Here is an 18,380-nt window from a genome sequence, read left to right on the forward strand (position 1 = left end):
AATAATGATATGATGAATATTTTGCATATGTAGATTTTTCTTTACTTTTTATTTTTCTTGGATACCTCCCAGAAGTGGTATATTTGGGTCAATTTTCTGGTGCCTAATACATGTGTTTGTATTAGTCAGGTAGGCTGGGTTATGCTACAGTAACAATCACACATACCCTGATCTCATTTATTTAAAAACAACCAAAAACTCCTTTAATTTCAACACCTTAATGCATGAACGTTTGTTTCTCGTTCATACCAATTTTGCTGTGCCTATCAAGGCTCTTCAGGATAGTTCCCTTCAAAGAGGTGACTCAGGGATTCAGTCTGGTTCCATCTTGGTTTCCATAATTGATGTGGTGAGGCAAGAACTGGAGGTTGTGGAGGGACTTTTTTCTGCCTCAACTTGTCAATCACTCACAATCCATTGGTCAGAACTAGTCATGGATTTTCCACTCAACTGCAATAGGTGCTGGGGAAACATGTCTAGTATGTGTCCAGTAGAAAAGGAACATCACTCTTAGTAAGCATTAAGGTCTACTCCAGTGGGATGGCTAGGTACTATGTCAATCTAGCTTAGCTGGAGCTATTATTCCCCAGAATCCCCTTTCTCGTAGGAGTACAGGTTAATTACAGGAGATACTTTCACAAGACGTGGTAGATGGAGGTGAAAGCAACAGCCCTCAAGTTCAGAAAGAATAGGCAACAGGCGCCCCTGCAGCTCACAGGCTCATCTCCTGGCACACGTTGTTGGCGGAGAGTAGCAGCCAGTCCACACCCCCCAGTGCCCATCAGATCTCCTTCAGCTTCTCTGAGACCTGGGTCCCATTCACGTGCACGTGCAGCTCCAAGGTGGAGAACGCCAGCTTCATTTTTCAGTCCCACAGGTTATGGAGTTTGGTGGTGGTGAGAGCTAGATGCAAATTTTTGTTTGTCCCTATGGGTTCCAGTCTGTCCTTGTTTTTTTCCTGCTTCACACCCAGCTTTTCTTCCTGACTGCCAGCCCCGCTGACTTAGTGACTTCAGACTCACAGCCAGATGCAGAAGCACCAGCCTTCCATAGAGTCCTTCACTACAATTGCATCACATCAAAGTCTTAAAATAAATCTCCATCCTCATGATTTTGCTTCTTTGATAAAACCTAATTGATATGAAATACAGTAATTTTTTTTTTAACAGAGCAGGGTCTAATTTTAAGCTATTGTGTTCACAGAATTTTTATTTGAATATATTGCCAAGAAGATCAGGATCACAAAGCAACATTTTATCCATGTTGAAAAAGAAGGAAGAGGTTATGCCATACAGAAAAGCAGATACGATTGTCCGAAGTGAAGACAATGGTAAAATCAAAACTAAAAGCAGTTACTAGAACAGGGAGCAGCCTCAGAAACCTGTTTCTATGCAAACACATGTGACGGGGTGGGGGTGAGGGGGGCTTCGGAGGGATGTGTCGCAGTGCATTGCAGAAGAAATCCACACCTGTATCCACATTTCCACTGTGAGGAGGTAATTCTCCGAGGAGGTGATTTGAGCCCAAGGACCAGTGTTAAAAGGGAGCGGGCTAACCTAGGGGAAATCCGCATTGAAGTGTAAAAACCAGAATTTTCCATTAAATTGAGTCAAACTAAGTTCAATGACTAATCTCTGTTCCTATAAATCTTCTACCTGCATCAAGTTTGGTTTCTGTGTTTCTCTGTTTGGAATGTGGCCGACTCCATGGAAGGTACCCGCAGCTCTGCTGCTGTGGAAGGACACAGGAGAGGCTAATGCGCACAGATCTCTGGCCCTGCTGTGAAGCTAGAGGCTTTCCTGAGACTTCCGCAAAGCACCATAGCTGACCAAAGGCAGGGTGACTTGCAGACATCCATCACACTCCCCTCCACATGCAAACTCCTGCCCTTCGTGCCAATTATTCTTACTGGAAGAGGAACTCATTGTCCAATTTCCTTCCCTCACCCTTTCCTCCGATTCCAAGCAAAACAAGACAATTCTTGCCACACTGCTTCAAGGAACTGTGGCACACTGGGAAATGCCCACACGAGCAAAGAATTCTATTCACGGTTTGCATGTGATTCATGCAACTCGTTTTGATTTCAGCTGTTGCATGCTTCGTGGTCTTCTGAGGGGAACTATCCTCTTGAAGCACTGTGTGTTAAGAACCACGAAATGCTAGATGACCAAGTAGACTATGCCCACCGAGCCCACGCTGGGCCCCAGACACAATAGAGATATACCAGTAGGTGTTGGCCAATTGGGGATTTAGCCAACTCCCAATAAATGCTGGGCACGATGTTCCATTTGGATTAGCGCAGTGCAGCTCAAGCCACCAAATTTTTTGTCCTTCATGTCTCACTATGTAAAATAGCAATAATAATGACTTTCGTACCGATGGATAGATTATGTAGAAACATGGTAAGAAATGAAAAAGGCACTTAAAGTATCACATGCAAAAAAAGTTACACAAATCCCATTTTATTCATAATTTATAAGTTATACTTATCTGGTCTTGGCATATTCTATTAGAATCATATTATTTGAGGCAAATACAGTAATACTCGACTGCAGGAAAAAAAACGATATGAGAAGTAGTGGTATGATAATTTTTTTAAAAGATTTATTTATATATTTATTTGTCAGAGAGAGAGAGAGAGAGAGAGAGAGACAGGCAGAGGAAGAAGCAGGCTCCTCGCCGAGCAAGGAGTTCGATGCGGGACTCGATCCCAGGACCCTGGGACCATGATCCAAGCCAAAGGCAGATGCTTAACCGACTGAGCCACCCAGGCTTCCCGTGGTATGATAGTTTTATAAATGATTCAAGTCTGTGGAAACACTCCAGGTCAGAGATGATACTTGGATTTTGTTTTTGGATCTCTCTACTTCCACGTGTATGTTAGCGCCTCTGCTCGGTTTTGGTATTGTGTTTTCTTCTACTAAATGGCAGAGCTTGACCAACGAGTATTTCACAGATAGCCAATGAGTGATTGGAGGGCCTCAACCAGTCTCAGGCATTTTCTAAAAGCTGGACTTAGTTGTCAACTTTTGCAAATAGAAAGCTCCCCGGAGCTTCCCCACTCCCTACAAATGGTACGCACCCCACGATGTCACCCATGTTAGTGACTTGCCCAGCTCCTAGAAGCATGTGTGTTTGTGTTTAAGGTGGTTGCTCCACTCTTTCGAACGGTATCATGTGTCACTCATATTAGAACAGGTCTGTGGATTATTCCGTATTGATTTAAGAACAGCTGAGGGAGTATGCCTCTTACAGCTGTTCTTCCACAGAGCACTGTTTGAGGCCTGTTTAATTGTTAGCTCTCGGGTCTGTAATCTGTTACATCATTACACCTGGGCAGTATTTACCTACTTGCCCCCTAGTCCACTGGGCCTCTGGAGGGTCGGCTGTTTTCTTCTTATTATCTCTCATTTACTCCTTTTCCCTAACATAGCGAAGATCCAATCCTCACCTTCCCCGCCCAAATCCCCAGACCACCAGCCTGTCCACTGATCTCACCCCTGGCACGTGGGGGCAGCGGGGGGAGTCCTAATGTATTACTGTTTGTAATGAAACAACCACAAACTAAAAAGAGCAGCCAAAACAATGAGTTGTGAGCTGAGAATATGGAAATAAGCACATGATTAGTTCTGACTTGAATGGAATATCTTCCTGATATAATCAATAACCCACTAGAAACTGTATCTTCATCAACAGAAAAATTTCAGTAAGCAAGAAAATAAGCCCTTTCTAAATGAACTTTCTCAAGGGGTTGAAAAAATAATTTTTACATGTATATAATTTATTTATTAATATTATAGTCTTATATGATACAAACACTCATCTCAAATGATATAAATTAGGAAACATACTTTCTTTAAACTCTTGGGCCTCAGAATGTAGCATGCAGGGGAATAAAATCTTTTTGAAATTAAAAATTATATTCAGCAGAAACTGATACTTTTAAACTGACATGTATTTTAATAACTAAGGAGTAAGACATTTCCCTTAACATCAAAATCAAAGATTACTGTACTCATTTTAATATCACTATATAAATATAAAAGCATTAACTGAGACTTGCCTAGGTCAAATATTCCAGTTGCGTTAACAAATATATACATAACAAGTATGAACTTATATCAAATGTCAAATTTCCCCATTATTACCTTCTTGTGACATGACTTTAAGAGCCTGGAGAGTGTCTTTTTTCTTTGCTTTTTTGTTTTGTTTTGTTTATTTTGCTCTATAATCTCTAAGTATCTAGGCAGGAAAGAAAAACACAACTGAGAAATATTCCGGTTTTGAACAAGTAAGAGGTCAGTTGCAATCTCTTTCGGGTACTTCCCATTCGAGAAAACATGCCGTGAAATGGTGAGCTGCCCCTGACAACGGGTGGAGAGGTCAGGCCATTTGTCGATAGCAGTTATATACCCAATGGCTTATTCACTATAAAAAAGAACTAGCATGGCCCCAGAAAAGAATAGATAGTTCATCAAGTGAAAAGCAGGTTGCTCTCATTGGACAAATTAATCTCTTCTCTTGATGTTCAGACATCAAAAATATCTTCTTTCATGTTAAAACAGAGATGGGTTCCTACCCTGGAATAGGGTCAATCTTTACCAATTTCCTCTTCTTCTCCCCATCTGCAAACTCTCTGTCTAATTAAAATACTTTAAAGTGTACCTTCATCTAATACTGTTATAACAATGATGGTCTTGGATTAAAACAATGACTGCTTTGGTCGACTTTGGTTTGGTGAAGCCATTTAAAAAAAATCAAGTATGTGATATCATTCAAAGTTTTATAGTAAAGCATTAAGGGTCACTGAACCACAGTGAAATTTCTCGTACACTTGTTGAATGCTACTAGGTTCAAAGTTCTGTCCTGCAGGCAGATATATATCCCAATTTCTTAGTATTTTGGGATCATGGCTCTTCTGGTAAGGAAAAATACTATGGTGTCACAGTAAAGAATTCTTAGCATGGGGAAGTACTGGGGTGGGGGGGTGGGAGGTAGGAGGTACCAGTAGATTCAGGTAAGAAACTGTTGCTCTGGGTTTCCACAGCTTCACTCCAAGTCCACATTTCAACATTGTGGGAGAAGGATGGGTTCAGGAATCCTTTATAATCTACCCAGACCATGATTTGAGAATTTTAAGAGCCAATAGTTTTAAACTAAATGACAACAATCCAAAAAGCTTTAAACTTTAAACTCGTAGCAAACCCTATCCAGACTTTAAACCTTGGTGGTAATAACTTGAGAGTTTTAAGACTCCGGAGGTAATTGTTTGTTCCTTGGGGGGAGGGCGCCAGAGGTCAATTTGCAAAGCATCTCCCAGAGTCTGGGGTCAGGGGCCTTGTCCTCTCACCATGCAGCCGTTCTTCATTACCCGTATTTTGCTTTAAAATCCTAAATGTATAGTCTCTACGAATATTATGAGCACGGCAGGTTATTGTCTCCCTCCACAAATCCTGGTTGCATAACTTCAGTTAAAAACAATTTGGGGAAGAGATGATTATCTTTCTACCTTCTGAAAAGCTCTTACTGATACAGTTTAAAATCTGCAACTGAAATGCTGCATTTTCTTGAGTCTTCAATACATTTCTTGGATTTTTTTCCCCCTAACTGCAGAGATAGGATAAATAAAACCACTCAGTTCCTTAAGCACAGCAAACACGAATCAAATAGCTTTTACTCCATATTTATAAAAGGCAATGTGACCATCATAAGTTTCTCAATATTCCCTGTCACCTTTAAGCATTTCCATTTATTATTTTCAATATATTTTAAGAGCATACAGATGTTCGCAAAAAAAAAAAAAAATCTTCACCGGGGCTTACTGTCAGCTTTTTCTTCCCCAAATCTTTTAAAATCTTCCCCCTCGTGACTTAAAACATATTTGAACGGGTTACATGAAAATCCCCTTTTGAGCTCCACAGTGTCATCCCCTTTGCAGCCGGGAGAAAGCACTCACATTCTAGTTGCACTATCAGCATGAGGGGCACGAGCTCCAAAGCACTACGTTCCAAGAGCTGGAAATCCACTGTGTTGCACGTTATAAATAAGAAAATTGCCCTGTGACAGCTACGGTTTGGAAGCATTAACATTCTTCTTTGCAAACCTCATTTTTAATCTTTGCTGTTACTTTCCTTAGGAAATCTTAGCCCCTGTATGAATTCCTGTATCGCTAACCTATACGCCGTATTTAAAAGAAATAAATCCCAACCGACCGCGACGAAGGTCACCATCAGCATTTAAGACAAAACTGACTCTTACTGATCTAGCCAAAGGTCGTTCTGTCCCTGCCGCGCCCCCTTGCACCCTGCCTCCCCCATCCTCTCCTTCCATTTCGAGCAAGCTACTGCACGTTACATTAAGAATGTATGATGTGTGCTTTCTAGCTTTTAAGTTTGGTCTTCTCAACCATGAAAACACAGTTATAAATTGTTCTCAGAGCTAAACCACTCAACATCTTGGCACTTGGTTGTTTTTAACTTCCAACAATAGGCACTGTTCACTCCCCTCCATCTCAGTTCTTTATTCAGTGATCAGGCAGGACACTGATGAAAGGCTAGTCACGGCTTCCCCCCCATGGTATCAGTGTGGTGGCATGTGATGATTCACATGGGGTGTGTTTGATCCGAGAAAGCCCAGTCTCTGCTTATTCTTCCTTTGTTCTGTCATCTGGGGGAAAAGAGAGAGTGAGTTGAGCTGATTGTCTCACTTTTGCCCAGTGCTGGTGGGCTATGCAATGTGGGGTTAATATTTCCCAAGCATCTACAGTCTGTCTGGCATCCTCTAGAATATAGTTACCAAAAAAAAAAAAAAAAAAAAGGAAAATATTTTTTAAAGTGAATTTCCATAAACAGAAAAAAAAAAAAAGGCAAACCCCTCTCTGTGGTTAAAAACAGGAACCATGGTTCTTTTCAAGCAGCCCTGACTTGTCAGATAATCATCACCATCACCGTAGTCATTTTAATAGCTACCACAGCTACTTTTGATAGTATTTTTACTACTGCTAATAATTTCACATGATGAAGGGGTTGATTATAGCATTGAAATGACAGGTCCCGAGGATGATCTGCCTTCCCGATGAGCTTAGTAATTGCTAGGATGGCAGAAAATATAATTTTCTATCAGAAAGTGCAAAGAGGCCCTTGTATTTTGGCACTTGCTCCTTCTCCCCCACACCCCCCATTCCATACATGGAGAAGACTCACACAGGTGGGAATGGGATAAGGAGAAGCCTCGAGCTGCCGAGATGTGGCTCTCACAGCGGAGCATGGGGGCTCCTTATTGGGATTTACAGCTCTCTGTGATTAACAGTCCTGCTCCCAGGAGCCTCAGGTGTCCCCTGACTCCACCCCACCCAGCTGCAGCCCCAGACCCCCGAGCACACCGACCTGCTCCTTGAGCTCTGCCAGTTGTGTCGACAGCTGTTTGACCAGGCTCATGGTGGATTCCAACTTCTCCTGCAGGTTGCGAATCTCGTTTTGCTCACTGTCTCCTTCACTGCTAACGAGGGACATGGCTCGCATCCGAGGAAACCAGTCTAAATTCTTCTCCTAGAAGCAAATACATGTTCAAGAGCAAGGGAGTAAGTACTGGAAGGGAGCCTGGAGTTCTGCAAAGAAGGGTTATAGGTGTTCATTAGTATTAACATTTAAATCAAAGTTTCTTGGTACTCAAAGCAAAAGGGACTCTTTCTGGCCAGGCCTGGGGACGGTCTGCGGATGGGAACGAAGTGCAGGTTAGGCTTTGGTTTTCATGAGCTGGAGGAAGATTCTAAATGTTGGAACAAACTTCCTATGGGCTCCCAGGGAGGTCCTGGGGAAAGCATTTAGCACAGCACCCTGGACCCAGAGGGCATTCAGTGAATCCTGATGAATGATGAGGTAGGGTCTGGAGGCTGCGGAGAACAGATCCAAGTAGGTGTGGGTACAGGACAGGCATGAGCTGTTTCTCCCTCGCTCCAGAAAAGAAAGGGGTGGCAGAATAGGAGGGTGGTAAAAGAAATGTTTCAGTTCCAGCCACCCATGCTAAACTAGTTTACCGCACACTTCCCCAAGACAGGCTTTGAGCTCTGCTCAGGCAAGAGGAAGTGGGAGGGCATGGCCCTAGGTTACTCTGTCTGCTCCCTTTGGAAACATTTTATTACAGTGAGGATGAGGTTTCGGAGTTAGACTTCCCCAGGGGGCAATAGCTGGTACCACTTCTGTTTTTCTAGGCTGACTGGGTGTAGGGGTGTGTGTATGTGTGTAGCCCTCCACTGTTGTAGAAACAAGGAGTTTACCCGATGCCCGGCTCTCTCGAAAACTCTGATTGCTTAACATCATAGAATCACCGTGCATTACTTAGAGTACACTTTTCAATCCTCAAAAGAGCTTGCAAGGTAAATCATATTGTCCCCATTTTACAGATGAGACAACGAGCCACCCCAACAGTTTAAACACCCATTTGACAAGTGAGGGAATGGCAGAGATAGGATGTAAAGCCAGATGAGCCTTTCCACCACTGACTGGGTATGTCAGCTTGCATCGCTACTTACCTCCCTATTTCTCTAGGTCACCTTTTCCCAACATCCTTAGCGGTGATCTCCCCACTTAAGATTCCTCCCACTTCAGAAAAGCCCACTGCAGGGGCTGCCATGACTTCTGCCCGGTCAATCACTAGAATGAGGGTCCACAGAGTACTTTCCTCCCCTGAGGTTCAGTGGGAAGGTCCGACCTGTCTCTGTCCTTCTGTCTCAATCTCATCTAGCCATGGGGCTGTTGCTGGTGTTCTGCAGTTGTTGTCACTGCTCAGAAAACAACAAGTTCTTTATGGTTCCCTATCCCCAATGCAATGAAAAGGGCAGATAAAGAATTAAAGAGAAAACACATTAAAGAATTTGAAACTGCATTTAAACAGCTGTAGCTAATTAGCATTTCAAAGGAGGATGGTAACTTAGTTTGAAGCGCAGAGTGACAGCCAAATTCATTCATTCGATCAGTACTTCAGCATCTTTTGCCTGGTATTTAGAAAATCAGATAAGATATTTGCTCCAAGGGGCTTGTGGCTTAGGACAGCCTTCCACGAAAAGTGGACTGTGCACTGTGTATATCAAAATCCTCAGGGGTTGCTTGTTAAAACTGCAGAGTTCAATCCCACTACCTCTTTCCAAATCAGAACCTCTTTGGGAATGTGCATGATGCCTACATGCACTCCAGCTTAAGAACTCTGGTCTATGCAGACAAAGAAGATACATGATAACCACTGGAGTAATGGCAGGGTAGGGAGATGGACTGAAGGGGAAAGATCTGGAATAGCTGTTGTGGGGAGTGGGAGGAGGAAGCTAAATAAGGACCCATTAAATGCTTCTAGGGCTGGATGGGTGGCCCAGCAAACTGGGAAACCATGCCTTATCATGACACCTGCAAAAACCATGGTTTTCCAACAGCCCGGTTGATGCGCAGGTGAGCAGAGAGCTGGACTGATGCAAGATGATGTGTCCTGTATCAGAAAGACACGGTGTTGGGAAGCTAGGACTGTCAGCGAAGTGCTGGCTGGAGTGAGGAACCTGGTAGGCAGGATGGAGAACAACAGACCTGGGCTCCCTGCTCTATAAGCACTTAATCCTTTCAACAGCACACTGGTTCTCTTATCTGCTTAGTATCTATATTCTTTACAGTATTATCTACGGTCGGAGCTTTATAAATGAAGAAACTGAGGCTAGCACATGGTTTAGCTGGGACCCCAACCCAGACCTATCTGCATCGAGGTCTCTTGCAAGGCAAGATGGAAGACTGTGGACAGAAAGTGCAATGATAAAATCGAAGATTCCGAGGGTAGGACAACTTCAGGAAATGAAGTTTTTAGGGTGAGAGTGCCTTCAATCTGCTAAAATATCAGGGAATTGAGGGAGTTAGTATTTAGTGGGTATAGAGTTTCCGTTGGGGAAGATGCAAATTCTCTGGAGAGGGTTGTAGCAATGGTAACGTGACTATACGTAATTCCGTAAAACTGTACACTTCAAATGGCAAATTTTATGTTATGTGTATTTTACTACAATTTAAAAAAAAAAATCACTGGATTTGCAGGGGCTGATCTTTTGGATGAATTGTGCACCAAGTCCCTGAGGTCATCCTGAAGGCGGTCAGTGGCTGGGGTGGATGAGGAGGCTGTGGGTGATGAATGTACAGGAGTAAGTGGGAGGTAGCAGAGGGCAGTGATGGGAAAGGGTTGAAAAAGGCATTTTCATGTGCGAGTGAAGATGCAATGATTCCTTAGTGAAGGGCAGCCCAGTCAGCAGGGCCCTCAGTGCGGAAGGGTTGGGGAAATAGGCAGCTGTCAGCAAGTGGGCTAAACGAGGGACTGTCTTGGAGCCAGGAAGGCAGCATTCTGGGACAGGAGAGGTGGCTTGTACCAGGATAGGGATTCTAGGGAGCCAGAAGGGTTGGAGAGCCTCAGACAGCTGGGCCTGGAGTGCTAATGGACATGGTGATACCCAGGGTCAGGATGGTGGAAACATCAACTTTCAGAAAGTCTCCAAAAGAAACAGAAGGAAACCATTGCTCTGATGCTTAGCCAAGATGCATCACTACTTCAAAGAGAACATGGCTCAGACTCTTGTGAAACCACCTTTGAAGGGATCCTATTGTAGGTGTCCCAGGGTCAGGACTCTCCCTACACACTCATTCTTCACTTGTCCCTGTGTTCATCCATTCATTTACTCATTCTCGCTGTGTTTACCACGTCAGTGCTAGGCACTGGGAAAACAACATTGAGCAAAACAGCACAGTTCCAGTCTAGGTGGGGAGTAAAGACTTCTGCCAAAGGCTGGTGAAAGCAAGGACAAGCTCGTGCTTGTGGGCCCTATGGTCCTTTCTCATGGTCCCCAAAAGCTGTTCTCGTTTTTTCCTCACCTTTCTTCCTTTTGCTGCTTGTATCTTTCTCTGTTTCTGCCTGTTTGCTTGTGTCTCAATCTCTTCTCTCCCACGTTTGTGCTTTTGTTTTATTCTGGCCTTCCTCTCTACATCAATGGACCATAATCGGAAACCTATATACTGTGTGTAATTAACACTTCTTTTCAGTATTGAATGCTCTGTAGATCCTTTCCTTAATTTTTAAGGAACTGGACAGAAATGTTTTACATCTCTCACTAAAATGGAAAAAAATAACCAACCTAAATTGTTCTCTGTCCTCTTTTTTACAAATAAATCCAGTCTTTTAAAAATAATGTTCACAACTGATGTTTCTTCAAATGAGTGCAGGAAGTATGTTTTTTTTTTCACCAAAATTAACTCAAATACAATAGTGTTCTCAGAATAAATGCTGCATTTGCTTTTTCATCAAAAGTGGCCCCCAATTAAATGCTCCATGGTTCCTCTTTCTGCTCTCATGGCACAATGAGCGGCTTCCATGGAAGGCTCAGACTGAGCAGGGTGAGACCCTGGATTTTTGTCTAAGCCAGAAACGCAAGAGAGACGTACAGAACAGGACACCACTTCCTTACCCTGTTGGCTTGTAATGTGCCTGCCATCTAACAAAGCAGCTTGATTTGATCCGTTATTTCTCAGTTACTCATATAGGCTATGTACATCTTGTGATCATGCACATGACTGGTAGATTCCCATGTTGACTTCTGTTAGTCAATATGAAATCATTTCCTTCTTCCACCAGGAATGAAAATATTTGACACAGGGTAGCATAAAGTCGGAGAAGTTGCAGATTAACTGTTAGGCTCTGAGGTGATAGCGTAAGAACCTAGTAACTCGGTGAGTGGAAATTCAGAGCTTCTTGAGGGTTCTAAAATGCAAAGCTCAGAGATAAAACAGTCACATCTCTGCGAAAGGACTCACAAAGCATGCTGACCATCACCCTCTAGCTATCCCTAGATTCTCAAAATAACGTACCTTTCTAGATGACCAGAAAGGAAAAAAATCTTTCAAATAGTACGTTCAACAGTCAGATCAACATGATTTATTTACTTTTGTAGTTATTCAATAAAATGATTAGGGTGTCAGGTGTCCCTTAAGGTTAGCTATGCTGTTTTCATGTTTAGTTCTTCAGCGTGATACCCCATTTGTGCCAAAGAGGCAATGTGGTCTGATGGAAAGATCACGGACCTAAGAGTCAGAACACCTGGGTTCTGGTTTTAACGCAGCTGAAAACTAGCTATGTGATACAAGGGGAGGGGGGAGCCTGGCTCTCTGAGTCCCAGTTTCCTCATCTGTAGGACCAGAATGTGACCCCAGGTGGTCTCTGTGTCTCCTCCAGTTCATCCTTCTGTGAGCCACGAATTCGAGGCAAGCTTCACAAATCAAATTGCTGAGACAAGTCTTGAGCTTGCCAAGTGAGCAAACAGAAACATAGCATTAAGGCTAGAAGCGACCTTGAAACCACATAAGCCAAGCTCAGCACGGTACAAATGCCCAGCCTGAAACCTAGAAAGTTTAGGCTTCCTGGAGGTCTTAAGTACAGTGGCAGATGTCCCTGCACTTGATTTCCACTTCTGGACAAATTCCTCCACCTTACATAGTGGAACAGTTTTTATGGAATCTATGCCCATTGATGCTTCACTGGCCGTGGGCTCAAGAACATGTAGGATTGTAATGATTTCCCTCCACGTCAGAGTGAGATTAAGAAGTAATGGGATGTATTTCCCTGATGACTAGTGATTTTGAACATTTTCTCATGTGTCTGTTGGCCATTTGTATGTCTTCTTTGGAGAAGTGTCTGTTCATGTCTTCTGCCCATTTCTTGACTGGATTATTTGTTTTTTGGGTGTTGAGTTTGGTAAGTTCTTTATAGATCTGGGATACCAGCCCTTTATCTGAACACTACATCAAAAACTAATGATGTACTATATGTTGGCTAACTGAACATAATAAAAAAAAAGAAGAAGTAATGGGATGGATTTCAGTGAACCAAGCTTTGGTGAAGTTGCCTTGTGTTTTTTTTAGCTCTATTAGTTACCCATTAAAAGTTGCCTGCTTGTAAGCTAAAGAGGAAGCAAGGACTGTATTCTCCATCATAGTAATTGATCCCACTTGTTGGCTACCTAGCAAGTGTCAGGCACTTTAGTCATGCTCTGGCAAACACCCACAACAATTCCACAAGGTTGAGACTGCTATCATCCCTGTTTTATAGATGAGAACACTGAGGCAGGAAAAGGATTAGTTTCTTGCCCAAGGCCACACAGGTGTTCCGTAAGTGGCTGGGCCAGCCCTTGGCCTCCACCCTGTGCAACTGGAAGTCTTGTGGTCCTTTCACTGCTTTGGACTAATTCACGTCTAATGGAGGGGTCATTGCTTAGCTTCTGAACTTGCCAAGGAAAACAGACCACAGTGAGAATATAATAACTTGAGCCCCCTTGGTTACTTTTGGGGTATGCTAGAGGTTTACTTATTGAAAATATGAAACACAAAGCCTCTAGGCAGTCTATCAGATCCATATACAGATACTGATGAAAATGCATCGACACTTGACATTCACGGCAATTTTGCAGAGTGCTCTAAAGTATTGCTAATGAGGGGTAACACACTGAACATACCATGTGTTGTACTGTCACGGAATGTCAATAAACCATTTGATATAGACCTTCACCTCTCTTTCCACTCTCCCTGACTCTGCTTAGAATGTGCTGTCACAAGACCATTTTTGCCAAGGTCTTGGTTACCATCTCTCTTCTAAGTCTTCTGTTTACTACATTTTCCAATCTGAAATCATTTGCAAAGCCTCCTAGGCTGACAAGTATAACCATTTCCCCAAAGCCTCAGTATGACCCGCTGCATTCCTCTCTTTGCCTTCTGGTTTGAAGATGTCAGCAGAAATGGCTCTCCAAAGGAACATTGGCAATGCAAATACTACCTACTTACTGGAAGGTCCCTGAGGGGAAACACCATCGCTCCTTTCCGGGAACTTCGGACCTACAAAAATAACCTGGAACAAGGATTCTTTGTGAAGTGAAAGTAATCATTTTGGCAAGGGGGAAGACTTCATGTACCCCAATCCAGCCTCTGCTCAATGGAGTAGAGGCATGGGGGGGGCTGCTCACCCTCTCACCAACATGGTGACCTTGATGGCAGGTCAAAAACTTAAGGGACACCCACAAAACTGGCATCTGGGTTTCTAGCCTTGTTCCCAGCCTTAAACATCGCACCTGCCTATGACAAGTATTGCCTAATGTGGGCAACAAAAAGGCTGGTTCTCATGGGGGTTCAGATGCAGACCCTGGGTTCATGAGGAAGGAAGGATGAGCTGGAAAATACACAACTTGTCTGACAAACTTTAGGGACTGGAGGGGACATTAAGGATCTAGCCTATTCCTGGATTGACAAATAAAAGAAAAACTTGGCAATTCATTCTATGTGTTTAAAAAAATGACATGAAGGGGTGCCTGGGTGGCTCAGTCGTTAAGCGTCTGCCTTCGGCTCAGGTCATGATCCCAGGGTCCTGGCATCGAGCCCCACATCGGGCTCCCTGCTCAGTGGGAAGCCTGCTTCTCCCTCTCCCACTCCCCCTGCTTGTGTTCCCTCTCTCGCTGTGTTTCTCTCTGTCAAAAAATAAAATCTTTAGGGGCGCCTGGGTGGCTCAGTCATTAAGCGTCTGCCTTCAGCTCAGGTCGTGATTCCAGGTCCTGGGATCGAGCCCCACATCGGGCTCCCTGCTCCGCGGGAAGCCTGCTTCTCCCTCTCCCACTCCCCCTGCTTGTGTTCCCTCTCTCGCTGTCTCTCTGTCAAATAAATAAATAAAATCTTAAAACAAAACAAAACAAAACAAAAAAAACAAAAAATAAAATCTTTAAAAAAAAAATGACATGTTACAGAACTGGAAGATTCCTTTGCCAGTCCTTATTAACTGTATCTTCCTTCCTTCTGTATCTCCCTGTTTATTCTGTACCCTTATCTCCCTGTATCTTTCTTCTGTAACTGGTGGGTTCCTGCAAATGTAGTAGAGTACAAAATTTGTATTGTTTGAACAAATGTAAATGTGGTAGCTATCCAAAGCAAATCTGTATCGAATGATTTTGTAAAGCAACAAAACCCCTTTATAGTGGCATTGTCAGACCTTGAAATATTTTAAAAATCTAAATGCTCAGATATCAAGTCTGCATAATGTATGTGAAAGCGGTTTGAACGTTACAAAGCACTACACAAACACAAAGTATCCTTGGACAGCTGAGGCGGGATGTAGAGAAGCTGGGGCCCCTACCTTTTAGCTGTGGAGGGCACCTAACCGAATGCTCAGTGAGCAGTGACCACTGGTGTGATGACCATGCTCTGCTCCTGCCTGGCCCCGTCCATGGCATCACCTCCAGCGTGTGGATGGGAAGGGGGCTGCTGGCCTGGGAGGCTGTCAGGAAGTAGTCATTGCTCCAGAAGGCAGAGAGAGAGAAGGAGGTCCCGTGAAGGAGGAGTGTACCGTTATGAAACCAACGTAACAGAGCTCTTTATCCCAGCAGGGCTGCAGGTTGGGAATCAAAAGGCGACAGCTGGGAGGGACTGGAAGCTGGTCCAATTCTACAACTCCCTGTTTCCTCTGCAGCGGAACCGAGGCGGGAGCGGGCATGACCTGTGGCCAGTGCGGGGCGAGCAGGGGGCCAGGGATGCTCACCACCACCTCGCAGCCTCGCAGCCTCGCAGGCTCGAGCGTCAGCAGAGGTGGAAACATGAAGGCCCCTCTCTCTGTGGCTTCCTCTCCTTAGCGAGCCAGAGGGAAGCAAGTGAGTGTGGGGGTCAGGCGAAAAGGGGGTCAAAGCAGTTCAACAAACTTATAAAAGTGTCTTAGGAAGAGCGTTAGGCTCTGGAGTTCTGAAGACTCACAGGTCAAGATTCCTGTCCTCCAACATTTCCAGACTGGTGGGGGAGCTAGGAAGTGGTAAAGGTGGCTGGAAACGAGGGCTGTGGCTTCCTGCAATGGGCAGAGGCGCTGCATGCACGAGGCCGACCAGAAAGTCATTCCCCGAGGGTGGGATGCGTGCCAGATGGTGGCTATTTTGGAGGCTGAGAGAACTGGGCTCTCCAAAGTCTACCTATGCCAGGGAACCTGAAAACGCAGCAGTGTTGGAGAGCAGGGCTCGCCGGAGTGACCGAGAAAGAGGTGCTGGTACGGGTGTGATGAGGACCCTCCAGGTTAGCTCTGTGCCCCCGGGGGCTAGTGGCGGGTTCCACCACGGACAGCGGGCTGGACTGTAAGCAGAGACCATGGCCCCTGAAAACCCACCTTGCTTCCCATCGCTGTTCCTTGTCCTGCCCTCCTTCCCAGCCTCCACGATGAGAGGGAAGTCATGGCTGTACCCAAAAGCAAAACTGCGTGGGGATTCTCTTTTGGTCCCAGTCTTCTCATCCTAGCTAACATCGGGTGTCTACAAAACGCATCAGCTACATCTGCCAATGGTCGAGTTCTGATCTGTCTCCAGCTGACCAGGCACCCAGGGACAGAGCCACTGTGAGAAAGAGAGTGGTCCTTGGCTGGGAGGGCAAGAGGGCCTGGGCCCAATAGTAGCTTAGGGCTGCTGGGAGCTGTGGTCCTGCTGCCAATAACTAACAGGATTGCTAGTCAATAACCAGGAACACTAAGGGGCACAAGGCTCTGGCTGGGGGGGTGCCTATGTAGTGGGGCAGTTGGAGGGCTATGAGGGATGAGGCATGGAGCCAACCTGGAGCAGCAACCAGAGAGGGGGGAGTGGAGCCCAGCACTGTGAGCTGCTTTGAGCCCTCGGCCAGCTCATTCTGAGATACATGGCAGTACTAGACCCAGGGACTGGAACCCAGTCATGGGTCTTGATGATGCAGTGAGCAGGGGGCTTGTCTGCCAAGCGGCTGTGAGTGAGCAAGGAACCAAAGGACCTGCCCCAGCATTTCCCTAGATCCCTACTGCTGGTTTTCCTACATAAGTATTAAGTGGGAAACACTCTGACCACACGCACACGTGCACGCGCACACAGAGTGAGTAAAACTTGCGCATCAGAGGAGGCTGTTGGGGATGCCAGATGGCTCCAAGGTGCTACCCACAGACTGCGGTGGGCACATTGCTAAGCTGAAGGGCCAATCATTTCCCTTCCTGTTTGTGTTTTTCTTTTCTTGTCAATTCATAACTCCACTTAATCTGTATCTTTATCCTTGAGGCTTTAACTCATTTTTAAACTTTTATTAATTTCCATATTTTATCTCTTAAGTTTCTCTTGGCCTCTTTATCAAAGAATATAAATATTTCAGGGCACTTAGTGGCTCAGTCGGTCAAGCCTCTGACTCTTGGTTTCGGCTCAGGTTCATGAGATCGAGCCCCACAGTGGGCTCGGTGCTCAGTGGGGAGTCTGCTTCTCTCTCTCTCCCTCTCTTTTTGCCCCTTCCCCCACTCGAGCTCTCTCGCTCTCAAATAAATAAATCTTAAAAAAAAAGAATATATATATTTTTTCCTGCAAATAATTTGAAATATGGGCATTTGCAAGTCTCCTTGGGATAGAAAAAAATGAGATCTTTTCATTGTGGGACTGGGGCAAAGTATCCTGAATAGAGTACTGAATACTGGAGTGGGCATTTGTCCAACTTTTGGTCACTCAGCATGTGATGTCCTTCCTGTGTTTGCAGGCATCACCACTCTGGGGTCGTGGTGGGAGGCTGGGTCCAGCATCCGGCTACAGAAGCTGAGAAGGAAGGCTGATAGGCTGTCTGTCCTCCCTGGGGCAGTAAAGCCGGTCATGTGACCTAAGACTGGCCCATCAGTTGCTCCTGCCTGAGATTCGGATGAGGAACGAGTGATGCCAAGAAGCAATATAGGCTTCCTTTTGCTCACACTGGTGGCAGCAGTGATGTCTGGCTGTGGTGAAGCCCTCCCCCCTCCCCTGCCCTGGCCAGCTCCCTCACTGGGATTCTGCCCATATTGAGCCCTGTGGTCACCTTCCTCTTACTTCTGTATATCCCTCCACACATCCCTTTTCTCCCTAAAGTAACCACAGCCAGTTGCTATTGTTTACAATGTAGAACCCTGGCTGGTACAAGTGTCGAGAAATTAATAGGGCCAAGTGATATTTAACACTGGCCAATTTTGTCCAGGATAAAGATGATAAAACTTCACTACCTAGCCGGTAATTGATCTTCATTTTTCATTATTTTCAAGTCCTTGGATCCAACCATGCCTGACGCTTCAGTTATTTTATATTTTTATTTATCCTACACCCCCACCCCTTGTCCCTGGCAACCACCAACTTGTGTTCTGTATCTACAAGCTTGTTTGTTGGTTGGTTGGTTGGTCGGTTTCATACATAAGAAAGATCATGCTGTATTTGTCTCTCTCTGACTTATTTCACTTAGCATAACGCCCTTGAGTTCCATCCATGTTGTCACAAATGGTTTCACTCTTTTTTATGGCTGAATAAAATTCCATTGTGTGTGTGTGTGTGTGTGTGTGTGTGA

At 44.7% G+C, this 18,380-nt stretch overlaps 2 protein-coding genes across 7 annotated transcripts in view; one reads left to right on the plus strand and one right to left on the minus strand.

Annotated features, from left to right (window-relative positions):
- Positions 1-18,380, plus strand: part of SSPN (sarcospan) — a 256,373-nt gene that overhangs the window by 185,579 nt on the left and 52,414 nt on the right. The gene's annotated exons all lie outside the window — the stretch shown is intronic.
- The window catches only part of ITPR2 (inositol 1,4,5-trisphosphate receptor type 2), a 494,379-nt gene continuing 479,936 nt past the window's right edge, over positions 3,938-18,380 (minus strand). For all 6 annotated transcript variants that reach the window (XM_036080194.2, XM_078075789.1, XM_078075790.1 and 3 more), the window contains 2 exons: positions 7,386-7,547; positions 3,938-6,666 (listed from right to left, as the gene is read on the minus strand). In XM_036080194.2, the coding sequence (XP_035936087.2) occupies positions 6,580-6,666; positions 7,386-7,547 (249 nt within the window). In that variant the 3' untranslated portion in view covers positions 3,938-6,579. The remainder of the gene's footprint in view (positions 6,667-7,385; positions 7,548-18,380) is intronic.

This window comes from Halichoerus grypus, chromosome 6 (genome assembly GCF_964656455.1).
Source record: "Halichoerus grypus chromosome 6, mHalGry1.hap1.1, whole genome shotgun sequence".
In the NCBI taxonomy this organism is placed as follows: domain Eukaryota; kingdom Metazoa; phylum Chordata; class Mammalia; order Carnivora; family Phocidae; genus Halichoerus; species Halichoerus grypus.